The following is a 21,728-nucleotide window of genomic DNA, read 5'->3' as shown; positions in this document are numbered from 1 at the left end:
TTTTGAAGGGATACTAAGCTCAAAAGAGAACGAACAACACGTACGGTAGTTGCAAAAAATCAAGAGGAGATCTTGTATTGCGATCAAGCAAAGTCATAGAAAAACAACGAAATGTCCCAGGAAGAGAATTTAAGTGCATATCAAGAAAGGAATCTAAATCAAGAATCCTAGATAGAGAGAACAAAGCATATCAAATAAGTCTCAACTGATTTTAAAAAAATACAAGTCCCCGAGGATTTAAGGATCGCTTCATTATATTAGACAAGTTCAGGCTCAGCTTGAAAGGTACAAGATTCGTGCATGGATATATGCGAGTAAATAATATGATTGGGAAGATGATCAAATCATTTTTCAAGAAAGAATCTGAGACAAAAAAAACTTCAATGCAAGTTACAAAACAAAAGATAAAGAGTAAAAGACAAATAGGTCCCTAACCTTTTTTTCGCTGACATTTTCGTCCCTGACCATTCAAAAATACTTTTAAGTCCCTGACATTCGAAAAAACTAGACGGATCAGTCCCTCCATCCAAATACCTCCGTCAGATCCAACGAAAAATGCTTGTCACGCGTATGCGTGGGTGACGCGTACGCGTCGCCTGGCAGACTTCCCTCTCACGCGTACGCGTGGATTACGCGTACGCATCACCATGAATTCTCCATTTGGCCATGAATTCTCCACTTTGCATGCTTTTTTTCCATTTCTTTCAAGTCATTCTTGCCTTTAAAACTTTAAATCACTCAAACAAACATATCAAGGCATCGAATGGCAGAAAAGTAAATTAAATTTAGCCATTTAGGGGTGTGTTTGGGATTCACGTTGGGAAAGAGAGAAGTCCGTTTGAGTGTCTTGAACGTTCCATTTTTATGTTTGACAACTTTGTAAAACTCTAAACCCAGAATTGCTTTCACCTCTGAACGTACGTTCATGTGAAGCAAAAAATTCTAACTTTTGTGTTTACGTTGGGAAAGGTTTATTACAGTTGAGAAATTAAATGAGAAATTCATTCATTTTCTACCAACTCTACCCTTCATTTATTTGGTTTTATTCATATAATTTTATTTACTTATTATAATTTATTTGTTCATATGATATATGTTGTTGGTTGTAATTATTATATATTATGTTTATATAAATTTTTTTTGCTTTTTTTGTTGTTTTTATTGTACTTCTCACTATACTTTATTTTCATTTTTATTATATACTAATGATAAGTAATAAAAATTTATAGTCCAAAATGATACTAAATTAAAGAGTACTAACGGTACTAAAAAAATTATAGAACATTTTCTTTTTGTTTGATATTTTAAAATATATAGTACTCTTTTCATATTTTTATTTTTTATTGTATTTATTTTATTTATATGATTAATATTTTTTATATTTTTTTAGTGTTTTGCTTTTTTATGTATATTATATTTAATTTTTTATGATATTTCTAATTATTTTTTATGTATTTTATCAGTATTTTATTAGTATTTAAAGTTTTGAAGGCAAGAATCGCTTGAAAGAAATGGAAAAAAAGCATACAAAGCGGAGAATTTATGGTCAAGTAAAGAATTCATGGCGGCGCATACGCGTGACCCACGCGTACGTGTGACAAGCATTTTCCGTTGGGTCTGACAGAGGTATTTGGATGGAAGGGCTGATTCGTCCAGTTTTTTCGAATGTCAGGGACTTAAAAGTATTTTTGAATGGTCAGGGACGAAAATGTCCGCAAAAAAAAGGCCAGGAACCTATTTGTCTTTTACTCAAAGGTAAATTAAGTTACAAAGATTCATTAGCTCTCTCTCTCTCTCTCTTCTCTCTCTCTCTCTCTCTCTCTCTATCTCTCTTTCTCTCTCATGAAGCCTCATGCTATCGTCTTTCTTCTTTACTGACAAAAATTGGTGCTCCGCACGGAAAAATACTTGATCGAACAAATTTCTTTTCCATTAGTTACTCCAACTAAATCCTATGTTCTACCAGCCCTAACGTTGATATTTCATGTGGTGCCATTGAAAATAGTCTTGCTCTTAGCACTAGTTCTATCGCAAATTCTATCTATCGAGAAAAGGTGAAAAATGTAGGTATATCCTAAGACTAAAACCACACTTTAGGGCGTTAATGCATTCTTAATTTCAACTTAAGGTCCCATCAAAATTCTCGACCTCCATGATTATGTTGTAACTAGAACCTCAATCGAATTCACGACCCTCAAGAAAATCATATAATTAAGACCTTCAGAGAGAACGTTTGATATTAACTAAAATCAGACCTAATCATCATTAAAGGGTCCCTCAAACCCAATCAATATATCATACCAAATATTTCAAAATCCTCAACATCCACTAAAAATCAGTTATTTCATCAATTCAGCAATACCTTGAATCCGAGAGTCAGATCTAGCAGCATCGATTCAGTCCTGTTATTGAGCTTGATTGGCATCTTGAGCCCTCATACGGGGACAATTTATAGTCTTATGCCCTGGTAACCCGCACTTGAAACACCTTAACTCATCTGAATATGTCCTCGCCTACTTTCTCTTTCCATTTTTGCGGTGGTTGTCATTCCTTCGGTAATTGTTCTGCCCTGAGGATGTGGAGGGATGTAACTGTTCCTTTTGAAATTCTGGCTTCTTGGTGTAAAGCTCCTACCTTGCCTCATTCTGTAGGATTCTTGGCTGTCACTCTTAGCCAAAACAGTCTTCCTCGACCATTCTTCCACCACTTGTCTCTTGTTCACCAATTCAAAGAAAATTCAGACCTCCATAGGCCCCACAGCACTCAGAATATTACTTCGAAGTCCATCCTTATACTTTATACACTTTCACTCCTCATAATCCTCTGGAGCACCTTGACAAACCCTCGAAAACTGACAAAACTCTTCAAACTTGCTAGTGTATTCTGCCACCGTCATTGAGCTTTCCTTCAGTTGCAGTAGCTCTAACTCTTTCACGGCCCTAACCGAGTTTGGAAAATACTTCTTGTAAAATTTAACTCGAAAAGCATCCCAAGATATCATAGCATCGCCTTGCTACAGTAAACGACGAGCTCTTTGCCACTAGAACTGAGCTTCTCTCACTAATTGATATGTGGCAAACTCCACGTATTGATCCTTTGGAACATGTTGAGCTTGCAACGCTTTTTTATGGCCTGAAACCAGTTATATGTCTCAATAGGGTGTGTGGTACCTCTAAAAATTGGTGGATTTACCTTCAGAAAAATAGCCAACGTCATCAGTCCTCTATTAGGTCCATTAGTTCTACTTCTGTTTTCATTTCAAGCATTCTATTCCAAAATCTCAACAGTAACTTGCATAACAACAGTCATGTTCTCCAATGCGGCTATAAAGTAAGCAGGTTGTTTGCCGCTTTGAGGTGACGACTAATCCCCGTTCGATCATTGTAAGTACTTATATGCTAGAACTATTTTTAATTCATATTTTATTATTATGTTCTAATTGTACCATCTAAGGTTAATTTTTTATATAAATAAATTAAATATTTTATTTATCAATATATAAAATTTAAAAAAATATTTATTAATTTAAAGTGATATTATTTATCTCATTTGCACTCAAGCGAGATAATTATAAACCTATCCTCTTTGTAAACGAGATAAGTTAATAATTATCTCAAACATGATATGTGTATTATTATAAATTTTTAAATCAATCCAATTTTTTATTGTATAGTTACTAATATCTTAAAACCTGTTTCAATACAATTCAATTTTATACAACGTTATCCATTTGAATTTTTTTAATTCAATTAATACTCAAAAGAGTACATACAAATTTTTATCTCAATTAATACTTAAAAGAGTACATAAAAAATTTAAAAATATTGTTATTTATTAATTAAATTAATTTTATTTAAAAATATTTATTTAAATTTATTTTAAAATTTGTAACGAATACAAAGAAGACGTGTCTAACTATATTCAACTTCCAATCTTCCTTTGACATCTTCTTTAGTTTTTAATGGTATTTTCCAATTCGACAAGTCAAGGACTAATTCGCCGCAGTATTGAGTTCTATTTAAAGATTTGTCGCTGACTAATGAGCCGCGGTACTGAGCTCCATTTAAGGGTTTGCCGCTGACCAGTGAATTGCTTCAATTCGAACCCCCCAACACTTGTTTAGGCAGACTAATGAGATAACCATTAAACCAACCCAACTTAGTTAAAAAAAGACATTTGACCTCTTCTTCTTTCACTTATTTAAATCCTTCATTTATTAGTTTTTATTTTCATTTATTTTTCTTCAATTTTCAAAATTAGATTTAAAATCGCAATCTATTTTAAATTATATCGGTTTAGTTTTTAAATCTACTCATATCTATCTATCTATATTTGGAATTTTTCTACAAGAAACGTTAAATATATATCAAATAATTATTCAATAATATCTATACAATAAAATAGAATGTATACAAACTAAATAAATTAGTGAAAAATGGAATTTAAAAATCCTAACAAAAATATAAATTAAATATAATTTTTTTTGTCCATCAATGTGGCTTATAATTTTATTAGCTCCAAGATATTATTTCCAATCAATTTGGTATTTTGTAGCCTTGAAGTTTGATCAATCATAAATCATGAAATAAATCTTTTTTTTCAAGCATTCAATAAAACTTGAAAATAATAAAGGGCACTTATATATATAAAATAATTTAGGATAAAATATACTTTTTCGTTAAAATTTGCTAAAATTTTAAAAATATTTTAAATTTTATTTTATTTTAATTTTGTCTCAAAAATTTTCGATTTGTATCAAATATATCTTGATGATTAAAACAAACTTAGGACCATTTCAACAACAACTTTATAAAAACAACATCAACACAAATAAATTAGAGATAATTATTGTTCATACCCTAATCTAAGAATGAGGTCGGGTCCAACAAGAACAAAGGGCCGACTTTAGAGGAGGGTCTTCCATCCCTTACCCGAACTCTTGGAAGAGGTCGGATACCGACTAAGGAGTCCAAAACCCCACATACCCAACAAGGTGAGGTCACCGCTTCTAGAAAGCAGTGACTAGAGGGATAGATTCCAACAAACTCCCAAGATATAAGATAAGATAAGATAAGATGAAACTACTGCCACCAAAGAAGTCATCCTACTCTACTATAAATACATTGGCGCCTCTTAGGTATAACTCACGTTCTAATCTACTAAAAACCTGCCTAAAGCCCTTACTAATTTAAACATCGGAGTCTCTTGCAGGTACCACCCCACCTCCTTACAAGAAACTCGGACAGGTGGCACCTCGACATCATCAAGTCGGACGCTGCCATTCAAAGGGACCTAGACCTCATGTTCAGACTCGACCCGACGTTTCAGGTAACTCCTGGAACAGTTATCATGCATTATTGTTGGATTGATCCTAAATTTTTTAAAAGTTTAGCTATTAAGAGTATGTTTGATGCAAATAAAATATTTTTGGAATAAAATTAAAACAAAATAAAATTTAGAAATATTTTTGAAATTTTTAAAAAATTTTAAGGATAAAAAATATATTTTATCTAATAATTTATATAATTTAATTTCGATGCACTGATAATGTAAAACGTTTTGCATAGTAGTGCAATCAGAATCGTTACCATATTAGGAAATTATTTTAATTTCCTAATTTGTTTATGGGCAATACATATATTAATTATAATAACAAATTATGCTATTTCAAATTAAATGACTTATATAATGGTGATCTCATTTATTGTTTTAAATGCTAAATTGAATAAGTCATTATTACTTTTGATTTTGAATTAAATGAGAATAAAATCTGATATTATCTTTTGTTCTTTAGATAATTATCTTTTGGATTTTAGATATATTATCTTTTGGACTTTAGATACTATTTTATTTTGGTTTTAGGGTTTAATGCATGACATGCTCAAATATAAATAGTGCCTTCAGGGTTTCGGTCCCCAAAGATACCAAAGTCGCCTTTGCAAGTCTTTCCCCATCAGAGAAGTTGTAATTCAACCGCCTAGGAATACAGAAAATTTTGGTTGAGTAAGATCGAAAGAACCACAAGATTCAAATCATTCTATCAATTTCTGACTCTTATGAGTAAAGGTACGCTTTCGCATTATGTGATATTTTGGTGATTCAATATCGATAATCGAGGTTAATAAAATTATTTATTCCAACATACCATTCATACTTTCAATGTGAATATAAAAAATAATGATTTTTACTAATATTACGTTATGTGATTAGATACACGTGCAAAACGGTTTTACACTGAACGTGTATTAAAATTAAATTTTAATTTAAAATAAAATTAATTTGATATAACACATTAAAATAAAATAAAATATATTTTTTTGAAGAGACTACAAGGTTTCTAAACAAAAAAAATGTCTTTTTCGATTCTTGATATTTAATTTTGTGAAACTTGTTAGTTTTGTGTTAACAATAAAAAATATTGAGAAAGAGGTTAACCAGTCTCACAAAAAAAACCAAGGACCAAAAAAGATATTTTTTTATTGAATGCCTCGTTATCTTTTGAGATAATTGCTAGGAGTCGTTAATAATTTTTCTCAAAATAATAATAAATTTTTTTACAGATTGCAAAAACTAAATTTTTTTGACAAATTAAAAAAACCCAAAAATAACAATTTTTTTTTCATAAATTGCGAAAATCAATTATAGACTACAAAAAAAGGATCAATTAAGATGTAGTTAATTTGGAGGTAACTAATTAAAAAATAATTTTTAATTTTAAAATTTAAAAATTAAAATAATAAAAATTTATTTTTTTATAATAGATTTATTTTTTAATTAATTAATTAAATCTAAATTAATTACATCCTAGTTAGTTCTCTAACAGAATCGAAACAAAAAATAATAATTCATTTATTCTTTCTCACAAGGTCTTTTTTTTCACTTTCTTGTAAAAAATGCCAGCTAATCACCTTCTACCATTCACCTATCCAAAAATCTAACTCAACCATAATAACTATAGTTAAATGTTAACTATAGTTAATGTATCTTTCAATTTAATTCAATACAATTTAAACTTAATAATAATATTTTTATTATTATAGAAAGAGAGAGAAATAGGGAGGAGAGGGGGAATTCATAGCATCCTTATCAATTATCTCATCCACCCTCAATATAAAAAAATAGGGTCATTCAACTTTTGTTTTAATATAAAATATAAAATATATTAAACTCTCCCTTCTCTTCTTCTCATCTTAAACAAGAAACAAAAGAAGTCACCAAGAAAAAAAAAAAAGAAACAAAAGAAGGAAATTATAAGAGTTTTGGGGGTTGATAATACAAAACCATTTCAAAACCTAGGAGAAATTTGGTACAAAAGCCAAATAGGTCAATTTAGGGCCACAATAGGGTTACAATTTACAAATCATCATAAGAAGCCATTTTCTCTTATTCTCTCTATATAAACTTCATATCAGAGGTATGTCTTCTCTCCCCTTCCAATCTACTTTTTTTATTTGTATTTTTAATCTCTTTTTACTCCCAATAAAAAAAATTGAATCATACTTGCTTCAAATGAAAATCTGGATTTTTTTTTTTAAATAATACAAAACCCTTCTTTTATTATTAATATACTTTCCTGCAAATTGTGCAAAGGTTGTTTATTTTCTGATTTTTGGAAAACACCTAATACTTCCAAAAAAAAAATAAAAAAAAAAATTGAAGAAGAGGGGTCTGAATCTGTTCAAAACTTGAAATTCGACCCCTCACTTTCTCTCGTCTTCGTTTTCCCATTGATGCCATCTGCAATTTCTGCTTTCTTATTTGTTTTAGAGAGAGAAACAAAGCGCGGGACGCCCAAATTTCTATCTCTCTTCGATATGTACAGAGAGAAAGAAGCCACACATAGCGCTTTCTCTCTCTTTAACTCAACCACCCTATGTTTCTCAATCGGTACCTTTACTTCTCAATTCTCACTCCGAATGCTTCAATTCGAAGTTTGCTTTCGAAATTTTTTTTGTGCGTTTGTTTTTTTTTTCGTTTGTGCATGTGCGCTTTTGTTGTTGTTGTTGGAATAGAATTGAAACAACTTTAGAATGATACTTTTGGGTTTATGGATTTGAATCTGTTATACGTGGCAGGGTGGTTGATGTTCGATGATGGAGTTTCTTCTGAATTTTACTAAAAGCCCTTAGAAGAGGTTGAAGGTGAAGTTAACATTTGTGTTGGTTGTTGTTTCCTTTTCAATATTGTTTAGAAAGGAGTTTAGTTCTAGTTCTAGAAATATGATGTGTAGTGGTGAGCCTTTGGATTTGTATAAGCTATTCATGGTGGTGAAGGAGAAAGGTGGCTATGATGCTGTTTGTAAGAATATGCTGTGGGATTTGGTTGCGGAAGAATATGGTTTAGGTTTAAATGTTGGTTCATCTATTGAACTTGTTTATAGTAAGCACTTGAGTACACTAGAGACATGGCTGAAGAATGTTGCTGATAGTAAGTTCCCTGAGTGTGGTTTAATGGATGATAGGGTTAGTTTTGGTAAGAAGTTGATGGAGGTGCAGGCTGATTTCTTGTTAGATGTTTATAGCGAGGAAGGTGCAGGGGATAAAATTAAGACAGTATGTGATTTCGCAGATGGAAGGAAGTTGTGTGGAACTAATAGGGTTAGGGGATTGAATCCTGAGCTCAGCGGTGCAAAGAAAATTGTTGATTTGAATGCACTGGACCATAAGATAAATGGGCCTAGTATTGGAAGCTTTTGCAGCAATAACTTTTCAAATAATTCAAGTGATATACAGAACCATTTGAATGAAATTAAGACATCAACAGTGGACATATCTGATGAAGCAAACATAATGCCTACATTGTCGGAAGAAGGTGATAGTTGTGATAAAAATGATGGTCATGATGACGACGATGACGACGATGATGATGTGATGGTATTGGATCCATCCACTGTTAATAAAGAGAGCTTTGGTAGAAAGAGGAAGAGAGAGTCTATGTCTGAAATGCTAAGCTGGCTTACTGGTATTGCTAAGAATCCTTGTGATCCTGCAGTTGGTTCAATGCCTGAAAAGTCAAAGTGGAAGTCTTATGGTAGTGAGGAGATCTGGAAGCAGGTTTTGCTGTTTCGGCAAGCCACCTATTTTAGCAGTGATCACGTCAGTTGGCAGGTAATCGTGAATATATTATATAACTATGGACTGTTCGTTTGTTATGCAGATCATTAGTGATGTTTTGTGCTGAGACAATAAAATGTAGAAAATCCTAACATGATATTGCTTTTTTACCCTGAATATCTAATTGATTAGATATCTCTAAGCAATTTAAATCTCCGGTATCTTTTCAAATTGTTATGAATTTTCTTCTGATATTGGTCTTATCAATCATTAGGCATTTGTAATTATTCTATTTATAAATGGAATCACATATGCTGTGTTTAGATTATATTATACAAAGAGTAAAGTATCGTTTTTGTTCCTAACGTTTGGGGTAAGTTCCAAAGTTGTTCCTAACGTTTGAGGTAAGTTCCAAAGTTGTCCCTAACGTTTAAATCGTCCTATTTAAGTCTCTAACGTTTCAAAATTGGCTCAATGTTATTTTGCCGTTAGCCCGTTAGGGATCTGTTAACAAAATTGATGGCGGGACAAAATTGAGACGATTTTAAAACGTTAAGGACTTAAATAGGACGAAAACGTTGGAGACAAAAACAATACATAGAAATTATCTTTCAAAAATATCAATTTTTTACGGTATATAGTTATTCAATTATTTTTTAATTACATCTAAGTAAATTACCCTTATTTACATTACTTTCATTCTAAATAAATTTATTTTTTTATAATGTTACTCTTAAAGATTTTTACTCATTATGAAATGTTTGTAGAATGTTTAATACATAAACTTGCGAAAAAGAAAAAAAATTTATGTACTAGTCATACTACAAATATTTCATAATGAGTAAAAATCTTTAAGAATAAAATTATAAAAAAATAAATTTATTTAGAATGAAAGTAATGTGATTAAGTGTAATTTACTTAGATGTGATTAAAAAAAAAACTGAATAACTATGTACTGTAAAAAATTGATATTATTGAAGGATAAAATTAAAATTTATTTATATGTATCGTTTTTGTCTCCAACGTTTTCGTCCTATTTAAGTTCCTAATATTTCAAAATCGTCTCAATTTTGTCCCGCTGTCAATCCTGTTTATAGATCCCTAACGATAGGATAACATTGAGCCAATTTTGAAATGTTAGGGACTTAAATAGGACGATTTAAACGTCAGGGATAATTTTGGGACTTACCCCAAATGTTGGGGACAAAAACGATACTTTCCTCTTATACAAATATATTTCCGACCGTCTCTTTTTGTACTGTATGCTTGCTTCAATGGTGTGCCTGACTTCAATATGCTCTCAAATCCTCTATAATTTAATTGTGCAATTTATTACACACACAAACACACACACACACACACACATATATATATATATATGTTTCCGAAACATATGTGATGCCTCTGTTGTGCTCAAACCTGGTCTTTTGTAATAATTCAAAAGCATTAACGACTTTGATTTATATTAACGGGATTATATCTAGGCAGACATTTGCTTAACTTTAATAGCCTATCTTGTTGAAAGAACAAATACTGTATACAGATTTTGAACAATTTTTTTGCAGGGAAATTACCAAACTGTAGATTAATTTTTAATGGATCCCACAATTCATTAAGTTACCATCTATAGAGAAGTTCTTAGGAGAAGTGATTGCTTACTTTGTAGATGTCAAATGCTTTTTTATAAGCTGGTTCTCGAGATTCCTTGGATATTTGTCAAATTGTTGCCTACTTGTTTCCATTAAATAAAAAATTGAACATATGCTAAAACCAAAATATTATTCCTTTTTTTTTTGGTAGAGTCAGAAGATGCATCCTTGCATGTATGATGATCAGGTTGGGGCAAACTACAACCTTAGAGAGAGGTTGAAATCTGACAAGAATTTAACTTGTGGTGTCTCTTCAAATATGGGAGGAATACAGGGAGGTTCCGAGAGAAACCCAAGTCCTCATTCAGAAGTGGAGAAACTGTTACTTGACCAATGTAGCATGGTGCCCATTCCTGTTGGGCCATCCCATCAAGCTGAAGTGCCTGAATGGACTGGTGTGGCAATTGAAAGTGATTCCAAGTGGTTGGGAAGCCAAATATGGCCATCAGCAGAGATAAAGTCCAAAGTCATAGAAAGAGATCCTATTGGAGCAGGAAGGAAAGATTCATGTGGCTGTGAAGTACAAGGTTCTGTTGAGTGTGTCCGGTTCCACATTGCTCAGAAAAGGGCTAAAGTTAAGTTGGAATTGGGTGTGGCTTTTTATCTGTGGAATTTACACAAGACAGGCGAAGATGTTAGGCGATTGTGGACAGAAGACGATGAGAAGAAGTTCAAGGATGTGGTGAAATCAAACCCTCCTTCACTTGAAAAATGTTTTTGGGATCAAATTTTCAAATCATTTCCTACAAAGAGCAGGGAAGATTTAGTAAGTTACTACTTCAATGTCTTTATTTTGCAGCGCAGAGGATACCAAAATAGGAATACTCCGGATGACATTGACAGTGACGATGATGAATCAGAATATGGTCCATTGAAGAATGCTTTTGGACATCAAACACATAGGTCGCGCAACATCACCTTATTGTCTCCCAAAAAGCCCAAGAAAACGGAACATAGCAAGTGAATGTCATCCAAGTCATTGGTTCCATTGAGAATGTAAAGTTCGGCAGCTTCACACGTCTTCATGTCTCAGCAGTTTTCTTTACCAATTGATCTCTCTCCTTAAAATCATTATTGTGTGCATCTCTGCTGCAGCAATTTTCAGTATCAACAGATCCTCCTATCATTGCGTAGAATATGAAATCACCATTGCTTTCAAGGAGTACAAGGCTCAAATGATTGATTTGATTTGGTTCGGTTCGGTTCAGGATAGGAACAATATAGGACAGATGAGAAATGATATTCTGATGGTGGAAGCTGCAAAGTATAAAGATTTGAACGGCTTAGAAATTGGAGTTGCATTTAGCTTACATACCTCCAATTTTGAGATATGCTTTCTGTCCATCATAATAATGCGTTGCAGCCCTGGGTGATCTTGCACAAGTTTTTTTTTTCTTTTTTCTTATTTTAAATTTCCTTGTTTCGAGTTTACGAGGGTTTATTAAAAGTTGAAGAACTGCATCAGGAATATACATCAATATTTTATTTTGAGAGGTTGTGAACAAATGCATCAAGGTGTAATTTATATAGTGTTGGGAATTGATTTTGTCATTCCAAAGTTAATTTTGCCATTACGGGAAGGACAATTGATATTCTTGATTGTACTATAAGTTTTTGTTACGGATAATGAGATGGATCGGGGACTTGCGTGTAAAAGCGGTTGTCGGATTGTGTGATTGGAGCGACGGAGGGTTGTACTTGCAAAGACATTCTGATGCTCAAGTCAGAATGGATTTGAGAAATATAAGGTGTGTAAGATGAGTGACGTAACTGAGGGGTCTTGGGCTTCTTTTTATATAGTTAGTGATATTTATTTCATCCTATGTTATCTGACTAAGATAAGGAATGTATTTGAATTTGAATGTTGGTTAAAAATCGAAGAGTTGTCAAAAGGAGGCCAACCTCGAGTAACCAGGTCGGAGGCCGTTCCGGTGTAGGATTTGGGAACTAGGTTTGTAACAGTTATTCCCGGAGCGAGAGAGTGAGTGTGTTTGGTCTCATTGCTAGAGGAATCTTTTCCTCGCCGTTGTGACTTGGCAAGAAACTCGTTTGGTTTCCCGAACAAGGTTGGGGATTTGGGAAGTTCCTGACCGTTTCATGGTTAGGCAAAGAGTGCATTGTCTGGGCGAGATCGATAGTCGTCGAGTGGTTTAGACATCTCATCACATGCCCGTTACTCTTTTGGAAGGGAAGTTTGTCAGTTGCGTTCTCCTAGGCGTCATAATGACATTTAATGCGAAGGGACATTTTGTTTCTTTCCACTTTTATCCTTTGCCTCTTCGTTTTTCTTTTTTGGGGCATTTTGGTTTCTAATTTGTAATCGTTTTTATTTCTTTTTATTTCCCTAGCTTGCAGTTTTTCCTTCTTCTTTTGCTCTGCTTCATATTCTTTCTATCGTTTTATATTCTTCTCTCTGCCGCTTCGAATCTCCGGTTTGTTTGTGTGTTTTGTGCGACCGTCTTGTACTTCATGCTGCTCCTTGATCTCTGTTTTTGTCCATCTCCATCAGGTTGGTATTTTTCTCCTCTTTTTGGTGCATGTTTGACCATTTGTTTTTTGCGTTTTCTCTTTCGTTTGTTCTATGTTATGCATTTCTTCATTTTGGAGTTATTTTCTGGGTAGGAGTAGTGAGTTATTAAAGAGGGTGAGCACCACTATTCTGGGCGTAGTTTTGGTTTGTGCTAGGTAGATTAGTGTTTGCGTGATTTTCTTCCGTCTGCTTCTGGCGGGTTGATAGTGGTGCCCTTCTCTTTTAGGTATGACCCGGCAGAGGAGTGAGAATGTTGGGGTTTCCGTGGTCCCGACCGGTGGTGTTTTCCGAACGTATTACTGTGTGGCCTCTGATGTATAGGGAACGCCGTCTCGGGTGACGAAAGTGGATCTCCAGCAACTCCATGATCAGGGGGCGATTTGTGGGAGCGGTGATGCAGAGCGTCAGTATGAGCTCGTGCTCCTGGGGACTGACAAGAGGGTTTGATCGATCTAATTAGAGATTCAATTAGACGTTGCTTGATTCAATTCATTAATTCTCGTGGAAACGATATTCACTCACCGTGGTATTAATTGGAGCGATTTGGTGCACTTGCCAATATACAAGCGTATCAATTTTGGCTCATCACTAATAAAAATAAGTGTTAAGAGATTGTTTTGTATATTTTGAAATCTAGGAGATTAAATTGTTCAATTTTAAAAATTCTAAGAGCTAGTTTGAGTAATTTCTCTTTTTTAACAGATCTATCTCCTCTTAAAAAATACAATATCAATATCCATTTCATACCAAAATAAAAATTTATATGTTAATTCTATTAGACATAAGTACTATTGTAGTTCTGTTTAAAAGTTAGTGTATATATTCGTACGATGCACAATTTTTTTTGTATTTATTTCCTAGATATGTTTTTAGAAAAAAATATTGATGTTTTCTTAAATAAATAATGGGGTAGAAACGCCCAAGAAAAAACAAAATAAATAACCACTACTTTAGGAAACATTGTTCCAATTGGATCAACAAAGAAACTAAGAGAGATAGATAGAGGCTAAGAAGCACAAACATTTCTTGAACTATTATATTTATGTGTCGAATATATTTTGGATACAATATTTGTCTGATACAAGTATTTTCCGTGTCTAATTGTGTATTAATAAAAAATACAAAATATTTTTTAAGTCACACTTAGACACAATTAAATACCATCATGTGTCAACCGTATCCAACCTTATTTTTAACCTATATTCTTAAAATGAGTTTAGAAATAATATATGTTATTATTTATTAACGCAACAAATTATTTTAAAACTTTATATAATTAAAAAGATGGGTAAATTACATAGTTAAATTGATTGAGAATTAAAATTTCGCAGATTATTTTAAATACTTTATATGTTATCATTTATTTATTATTTATTAACTTTAAAACATAAATGTCAATAAGAAAGTACCCTATTTGGATTCAAATAAAATATCAAAATGAATAAGAATAGAAAATCAAATTTTGTATTTTAGTTCAAATTCTAGAAAATCTACATTTTATAAATTTATAAATTTAAAACAGAATAATAAATGATTTCTAAAATTCGTTAAAAATCATCATTTGACTCATTATCATCTAAATAATCATTATTGGAATATTTAATGTTAAAAAGTTAATATAAAATATAGCCCTCCAAAATAGTATAGGAGTTAAAATTTAAATTTGTCAAAATAAAAAATAATAAATAGTTATACAATATAAAAAGATCAACTATATTTATAAAATATGTAATTTGTGAGATAATTAAAATATTATACTAATTAAATTATTATTTTATAAATATTTATACAATATATGATAATACCATGGGAGATTATTAAACTAATTTAATTAGTATAATATTTTAATTATCTCATAAATTATATATTTATATAATATGTAATTAATTAAAATAATTAAAATATTATATTAATTAAATTATCATTTAATTTGTGAAATTAAGTGTAGAATTTATATTTTGATGATATTATGATATGAAAATTTTAATTGAGTTAGAAGTAACGTCATCAAAACGTTTATTCTACACTTAGTTTCACAAATTAAATGATAATTTAATTAATATAACATTTCAATTATTTCAAAATTGCATATGGTATAAATATAGTTAGTCTTTTTATATTGTATAACTATCTATTATTTTTAATTATGAAAAAATTCAAGTTTTATCTCTGTTATATATTAATTTTTTCAATATCAAAAAACTCAATAATGATTCTTTAGACGTTAATGAGTCAAAGGATGATTTTTAACGAATTTTTAGAAATCGTTTATTGTTCCGTTTTGAATTTATAAATTTGCAAAAATGTAGATTTTTTGGAATTTAAACTAAAACACAAAATTTGAAATTCTATTCTTATTCGTTTTGATTTTTTTGATATTTTATTTGAATCCAAATGGGGTATTTTCTTATTGACATTTATATTTTAAAGTTAATGAATAATAAATAAACGATTAAGAAATATCAATAATTTGTATTAGTAGTAAATCGAATCAAGCTTATTCGATTTAGTATATTTGTACTGTACAGTAGTAAATTGAATCAGGCTAATTCAATTTAATACTGGTACAACATATACATATTAAGTCAAATCCAATTGATTCGATTTACATTGAAAAAGTGTAAATCGAATTTAATTGATTCGATTTACATAGAGGGTCAAACGAGACATGTATATAACCAAATTCAATTTAGGATATTGCGTAATTTTGATTCTTAATCAATTTATCTATGTAGTTTTTTTAAAAAAAATATTAAAAATAGTTAAAATATACAATTATATTTTAATATGAATAAAATATTATAATATTATTACAATTTATCTAAAAAATCATGTCCCCCTCTCTTGTAAAAAAATTAAAATTCACGTATTCGCGTGTCCTTGTACAGTGTTGTATCTCATGTCTGTGTCAATGTCGATGCTTCATAGGATAGAGGTAAAGACAAAAATATATAACAACCATATTATTAGTCATGCCCATCTAAGGTCAATCTATCCGCGCAACAACTTGCTTCTCTAAACTGATGGTGGATGCTCTAACTCGCCAATTTGCTGCAACAGTTTCGGATCCTCAAGAGAAAAGAACTCGTGAAAATGTCGAATGAATGTCAATTGAATCTTGAAGACACATAGACACAGTCACTTTTGAGTCAATTTTTATTTCCACAAAAGTAAAATCCATATTCAACGCCAGATCCAACCTTAGAAAGATGCCTTAGAGCTCAGCAAAAGTCTCCATATAAATACCCAAATTAGCACTATAAGCTGCTAGAAATTTTCCTTCATAATCTTTAAGGATTTCTCCACAAAGTCGTCTTCCTATCCTAAAACATAGGCATTTGAATTTAGTTTGATGAAAGGTACTTTGGAGGGAAAGCCACCGCACTTATTTGGTGATTTTTTTTTCATATGAATTTATCGATGTATTTACCTTATATAAATTAAGAGCGTTCAATACTTCTGTACTAAAGAATTTTAAATTATTTTTTATATGATCTTCTTCAACACGGATTATTTAAAGTAAAATGTATCTTTTCCTCACCAAGAACAACGGACAGTACATCACTATTCTTTTACTAATTTATTGCACAATAAATTGTCCAAAATTAAATGTGCATTATGTTTAAGGTCTTAATGAGGGGTATTTAAAGATCAGGTTGGTTTGAATTAGGAGAAAAATGAGAATCGATTCAATTAAATTTTAATTGGTTTGGGTTGGTTTGAATTTATGATTGAATTTATGATTTTTAGTGAATGAATTCAAACCGATTAAATCTGAATTGGATCGATTCTGAATTTTTAGTAATTGGGTACCCGATTTAAAATAAAATTCAGAAAAAAAATGAAAGAAAAATTAAAAAAATAAAAATATCTAAATACTATAAATATGTAATAATAATATTAAAAAAAATAATGCATCATCGATTCAAACTTAAATAACTATCATAATTTGAAAGACTTTAGAATTAAGAGATAAATTTGCATATATATTATTAAAATTTTATTTATTTTTTAACTAATATTAAACTAATTGGATAATCATATTGGTTCGGATTTTGCGATCTCATAACCAATACTCGAACCAATTAAGATCCAGTTTAATCGGGTTTGACCTTATTGTATCTGATTACCCATCAAGTGTATAACCAATATAATTAAATCGAATCGATTTTAGATGAATAATCGGATTACTCGTAGCCATGAACTCCCCTAATCTTAATACTCGAAGCTGAATTTATAATAATTTTTCCATTCATAAATATGTGAATGCTTTTTATATTCTAATTACAATTATTCTCTACATACAAATTTTTTTTTATACAAGTCCATACAGGTCATTTATATTTATGCGTACACGTTCTTCTTCGTATCGCTACTACACGTTCTTCTTCGTTATTCTTCTTTTTCGTTATCGTCGTCACCAATACCACCTCCTCCTCTTCCTCTTTTTTTTTTATTGGAATTTTTTCTCCTCTTTTCTTTTCCTCCTTCTCCTCCATCATCTTCATCATCATGATCATCATCGTTGTCATCTTCTTCTTCTTATATGTATTATCGTTATCGTTATCGTAGAATTTTTGTCATATTAATGACGTTATCTGATTCAAAATTAAAGAAAATATTTTTGTACATTTTTAGAAAAATTTTAATGTAGGAGTTCTAAATCTGAATTGTTATTATGATGAATTTGTTCCATTCTCGTTTCGATATTTTTTGGAAAACGTGCGGTGTATTTTGAAAATATTGCGGTGTATTTTAGAAATATTTCAGTGTATTTTTATTTTGATAAGTTCTGCATAATTCAAAACTCTTTCTCTTTTTTTTCCTCATTTTCTGTTGCTTCTTCTTCTTTTTCATTATCATCATTATTTTATTTATTTATTTTTTTCTTATTTTACCTTCTCAAGTTTCTTCTTGTTTTACTCTCTTCACAAGAATAAAAACAAAAAAATCAAACAAAGAAGAAAAAAACACATAATGCTACAAAATTACTTGAAAGAGGATGAACCTACATTCATTCAACAAAAACAAAAAAAGAAATAAAGAAAAAAAAGAAGGAACAAATATATTAAAGAAGAAGAAGTAACAGAAGACGAGGAGAAGGAAGAGGAAGAGTTTTGAATTATGAAACTTATCAGTGCAAAAACACTAAAAATTCTTAAACAATATTCATAAATATCTTAGTTTTACACCAGAATTTGTTACAAATACACAAAAATATTTCCTTTAATGTTGCATTTTTTTCTTCTTTTTTCCCTTATTTCTTTCTTTCTTTTTAGTTGAATGAATATAAGTTCATCCTCTTCCAAGTAATTTTGTAGCATGATGTGTTTCTTTATTATTATTATTATTAAAAGAGTAAAACAAGAAGAAACTTAAGAAGGTAAAATAAGAAGAAAAAGATGAAACTAAAAAAAAAGAAGAAGATGATGGTGATAATGGTGAAAAAAAAGAAGAAAAGGCAGCACAAGACGAGCATGAAAAAAAGGAAGAGTTTTAAATTATGCAGAATTTATCAGTACAAAAATATCGAAAATTCTTACACATAAATATCTTAGTTTTACACCGAAATTTACTGCAAATACACAAAAATATTTCCTTTAATGTTAGATTTTTTTCCTTCTTTTTTTCTTTCTTTCTTTTAGTTGAATGAATATAAGTTCATCATCTTCTAAGTAATTTTGTAACATTATATGTTTCTTCTTCTTTGTTTGATTTTTTTTTGTTTTTACTCTTGTAAGAGACTAAAACAAGAAAAAACTTGAGAAGGTAAAATAAGAAGAAAAAGATGAATAAAAAAAGAAGAAGAAGAAGATAATGATGAAAAAGAAAAAAAAGCAAAAGATGAGGAAGAGGGAGAAGAAGAGTTTTGAATTATGCAGACCTTATTAGTACACATACACCGAAAATTCTTAAATAAAACACATAAATATCTTAGTTTTACATCTAAATTTGCTACAAATACACAAAAATATTTTTTTAATGTACAACTCCTACATTACATTCGATTCAAACCATCAACGATGAACATCAATTTTCACAAGCAAAAACAACATTATTCAGCTACAGAATCATAAACTACTAACAAAAACATTAACTAGAATCGAACCACACCTCAACCACTTGATTGGATTCAAAACAATAATCCACTTCGCTCTGGTTCAATTGACAATTTGAACTTGAATCATTCATTATCTTCAACAACGAGATAACTGTTCATTCAAAACTGATTTTAGAGCTTGATTTCATCATCTTCTTTTTTTTTCTTATCATCTTTTTCTTCTTGTTTTATCTTCTCAAATTTCTTTTTGTTTTACTCTCTTAACAAGAATAAATAAAAAAAAAACAAAGAAGAAGAAGAAATTAAACACATAATACTGTAAAATTACTTGGAAGAGGATGAAGCCACATTCATTCAACTAAAAGAAAGAAATAAGGAAAAAAAGAAGAAGAAAAGATGCATTAAAAAAAAAATATTTTTTTGCATTTATAGCAAAATTTTCATGTAAGAGTTCTGAATTTGAATTATTATTGTGATGAATTTGTTTCATTCTCATTTTGGTGTATTTTGAAAATATTTTGGTGTATTATTATTCTGATAAGTTCTGCATAATTCAAAACTATTCTTCTTTCTCCTCCTCATCTTCTACAGCTACTTCTTCTTCATCTTCTTATTTCATATTCTTATAATTCTTCTTGACAGAAAAAAATCAAATAAAGAAGAAAAAAAATATATAATGTTACAAAATTAATAGAAAGAGGTGAAAAAAATGCAGCAATAATAACAGTAATAAAAAGAACGACGATGAGGATGAAACACGTGAAAAAAAAAAGCTAAAGAGGAGGAACGCAAATAAAGGAGAAAAAGAAGGAAGACGAAGAGGAGAAGGAGGAACGCGTGATACAAACGTTGAAGGAGGAATGGTGTGATTTCACACGCATATTATGTAAGTGAGTTTTGTTGGATTAAGATTAACTTGTATGAAGTTGTACGTCAAAAATATTTGTATGTATAACAAGACTGTTCTAATTAATAGTGTTAAATATCTGATTAATTTTTTATATTCTAATATAATTTTTCCATGTATTTAATTTTTTCATAACTATGTCAATCATGCATTCATACAATAGTATATTTTTACGTAACTAGTGTTAAAATAATTATAATTATTTATGAATAATCATATCTATATAAATCATTATTATATTATTTTTAATCAATTTTGATTCACTGATATCATAAATTCTGTCTCTCAAATATATTTCTTCTCAAAAAAAAATATTTCTTCTAAAAAATCACATGATTCTGATTCGTGCATTAATTGTAAACATAATAAAAAAATTATACTATTTAAAATTTTAAATAAATTAAAATAAATTTAGCAATATTTAATATTATTTAAAATATTTTTATTTTAAAAATTTATTCTTATATATATTATTCAATTAAATGTAGCCATGTAGTTAATATAAAAAAAAAATTAAATATAAATTATTTTAAAAAATCCGTTCAAATTCATCACATTTTAAAATCCCTTTAATCTAAAATTTCTTTAATTAGGGCTTAATTTTATGTCCATTTATTTAATTATAACACTTTTAAAATTTTCCTGTAAATTCAATATTTCATGTAGACTTACTATTATAACATTAATAAAAATGTTTAATAAAATATACGAAAGAATCTTGATAATAACTAAAAAGATATGAAATAAAAATATAAAATATTAAAATGATTGATTTATAAAAATATAAAAAAGAATCATGATCATTATTAAATGTCTATTTCAGATGATTTAATAATTAAATATATATTAAAAAATATTTTATATATTTGTATGAAAATGATTTAATCATTAAATTATGTATTAATATAAAAAAATATGAATTACAATTATTGATAATTAGTAATATTTTAATCATTAAATATTAATTAGTGTATAACTGAACAGAGGATACCTTTTTTAATATGACTTTATAAAGAGAGAAGTATGCATATTATCATTAAAATGCACTATATCAGTATGTTTGATAAAAAAATGCTATCGGTTTTAAGATAATATAATTGTTGGTTATAGGAAGATGAAAAAATATAAAATTTTAACTGTCTTTATATATAGTTACTATAGGGTTGATAACAATATTCTCTCTTGATGCAATAAAATTTAAGAATTTTTTAATTAGCAATAGTAAAAAATTCTCAACTCTCTTGAATAGAAAAAATCTCTTAATAATTAAGTAAAATGCACATTTAGTACTTGAGTTTTTTGTGAAATAGTAGACAATGACTTATTTATACATATTGTAAGTAACAATTATAATTAGTTACGTACACAAATAGTTGTGTCTTTTCTATTGTCAATAGATACAATATTTCGAACATACACAATTTTTAAAGAGTTTTGTCCCTTTAGCCAATAAACACAATATTTTAAACATACACAATTCTTAAAAGGTTGTGTCCTTTCGGCCAAATGGTACTAAACGGTTAGTAAC

At 29.7% G+C, this 21,728-nt stretch overlaps 1 protein-coding gene across 7 annotated transcripts; it reads left to right on the top strand.

The window, feature by feature from the left end:
- Nucleotides 1-7,021: 7,021 nt before the first annotated feature.
- LOC112797484 (AT-rich interactive domain-containing protein 1) lies at nt 7,022-12,358 on the top strand. Of its 7 annotated transcripts, none has more exons than XM_072236099.1 (4): nt 7,162-7,414; nt 8,076-9,107; nt 10,854-11,698; nt 11,798-12,358. In XM_072236099.1, exons 2-3 carry the CDS (start codon nt 8,220-8,222, stop codon nt 11,664-11,666), a joined length of 1,701 nt encoding a protein of 566 aa, XP_072092200.1. In that variant the 5' UTR covers nt 7,162-7,414; nt 8,076-8,219; the 3' UTR covers nt 11,667-11,698; nt 11,798-12,358. The 7 variants fall into 7 exon arrangements, with proteins under 7 accessions (XP_025696237.1, XP_072092200.1, XP_072092201.1 ...); XM_025840453.3 differs by lacking the exon at nt 7,162-7,414 and adding an exon at nt 7,428-7,887; XM_072236101.1 differs by lacking the exon at nt 7,162-7,414 and adding an exon at nt 7,528-7,887 and having other exon boundaries at nt 10,860-11,698.
- The last annotated feature ends 9,370 nt before the right edge of the window (nt 12,359-21,728 follow it).

Source organism: Arachis hypogaea, chromosome 4, assembly GCF_003086295.3.
Source record: "Arachis hypogaea cultivar Tifrunner chromosome 4, arahy.Tifrunner.gnm2.J5K5, whole genome shotgun sequence".
Classification (NCBI taxonomy): domain Eukaryota; kingdom Viridiplantae; phylum Streptophyta; class Magnoliopsida; order Fabales; family Fabaceae; genus Arachis; species Arachis hypogaea.
This window is presented reverse-complemented; position numbering and strand designations above follow the sequence as displayed.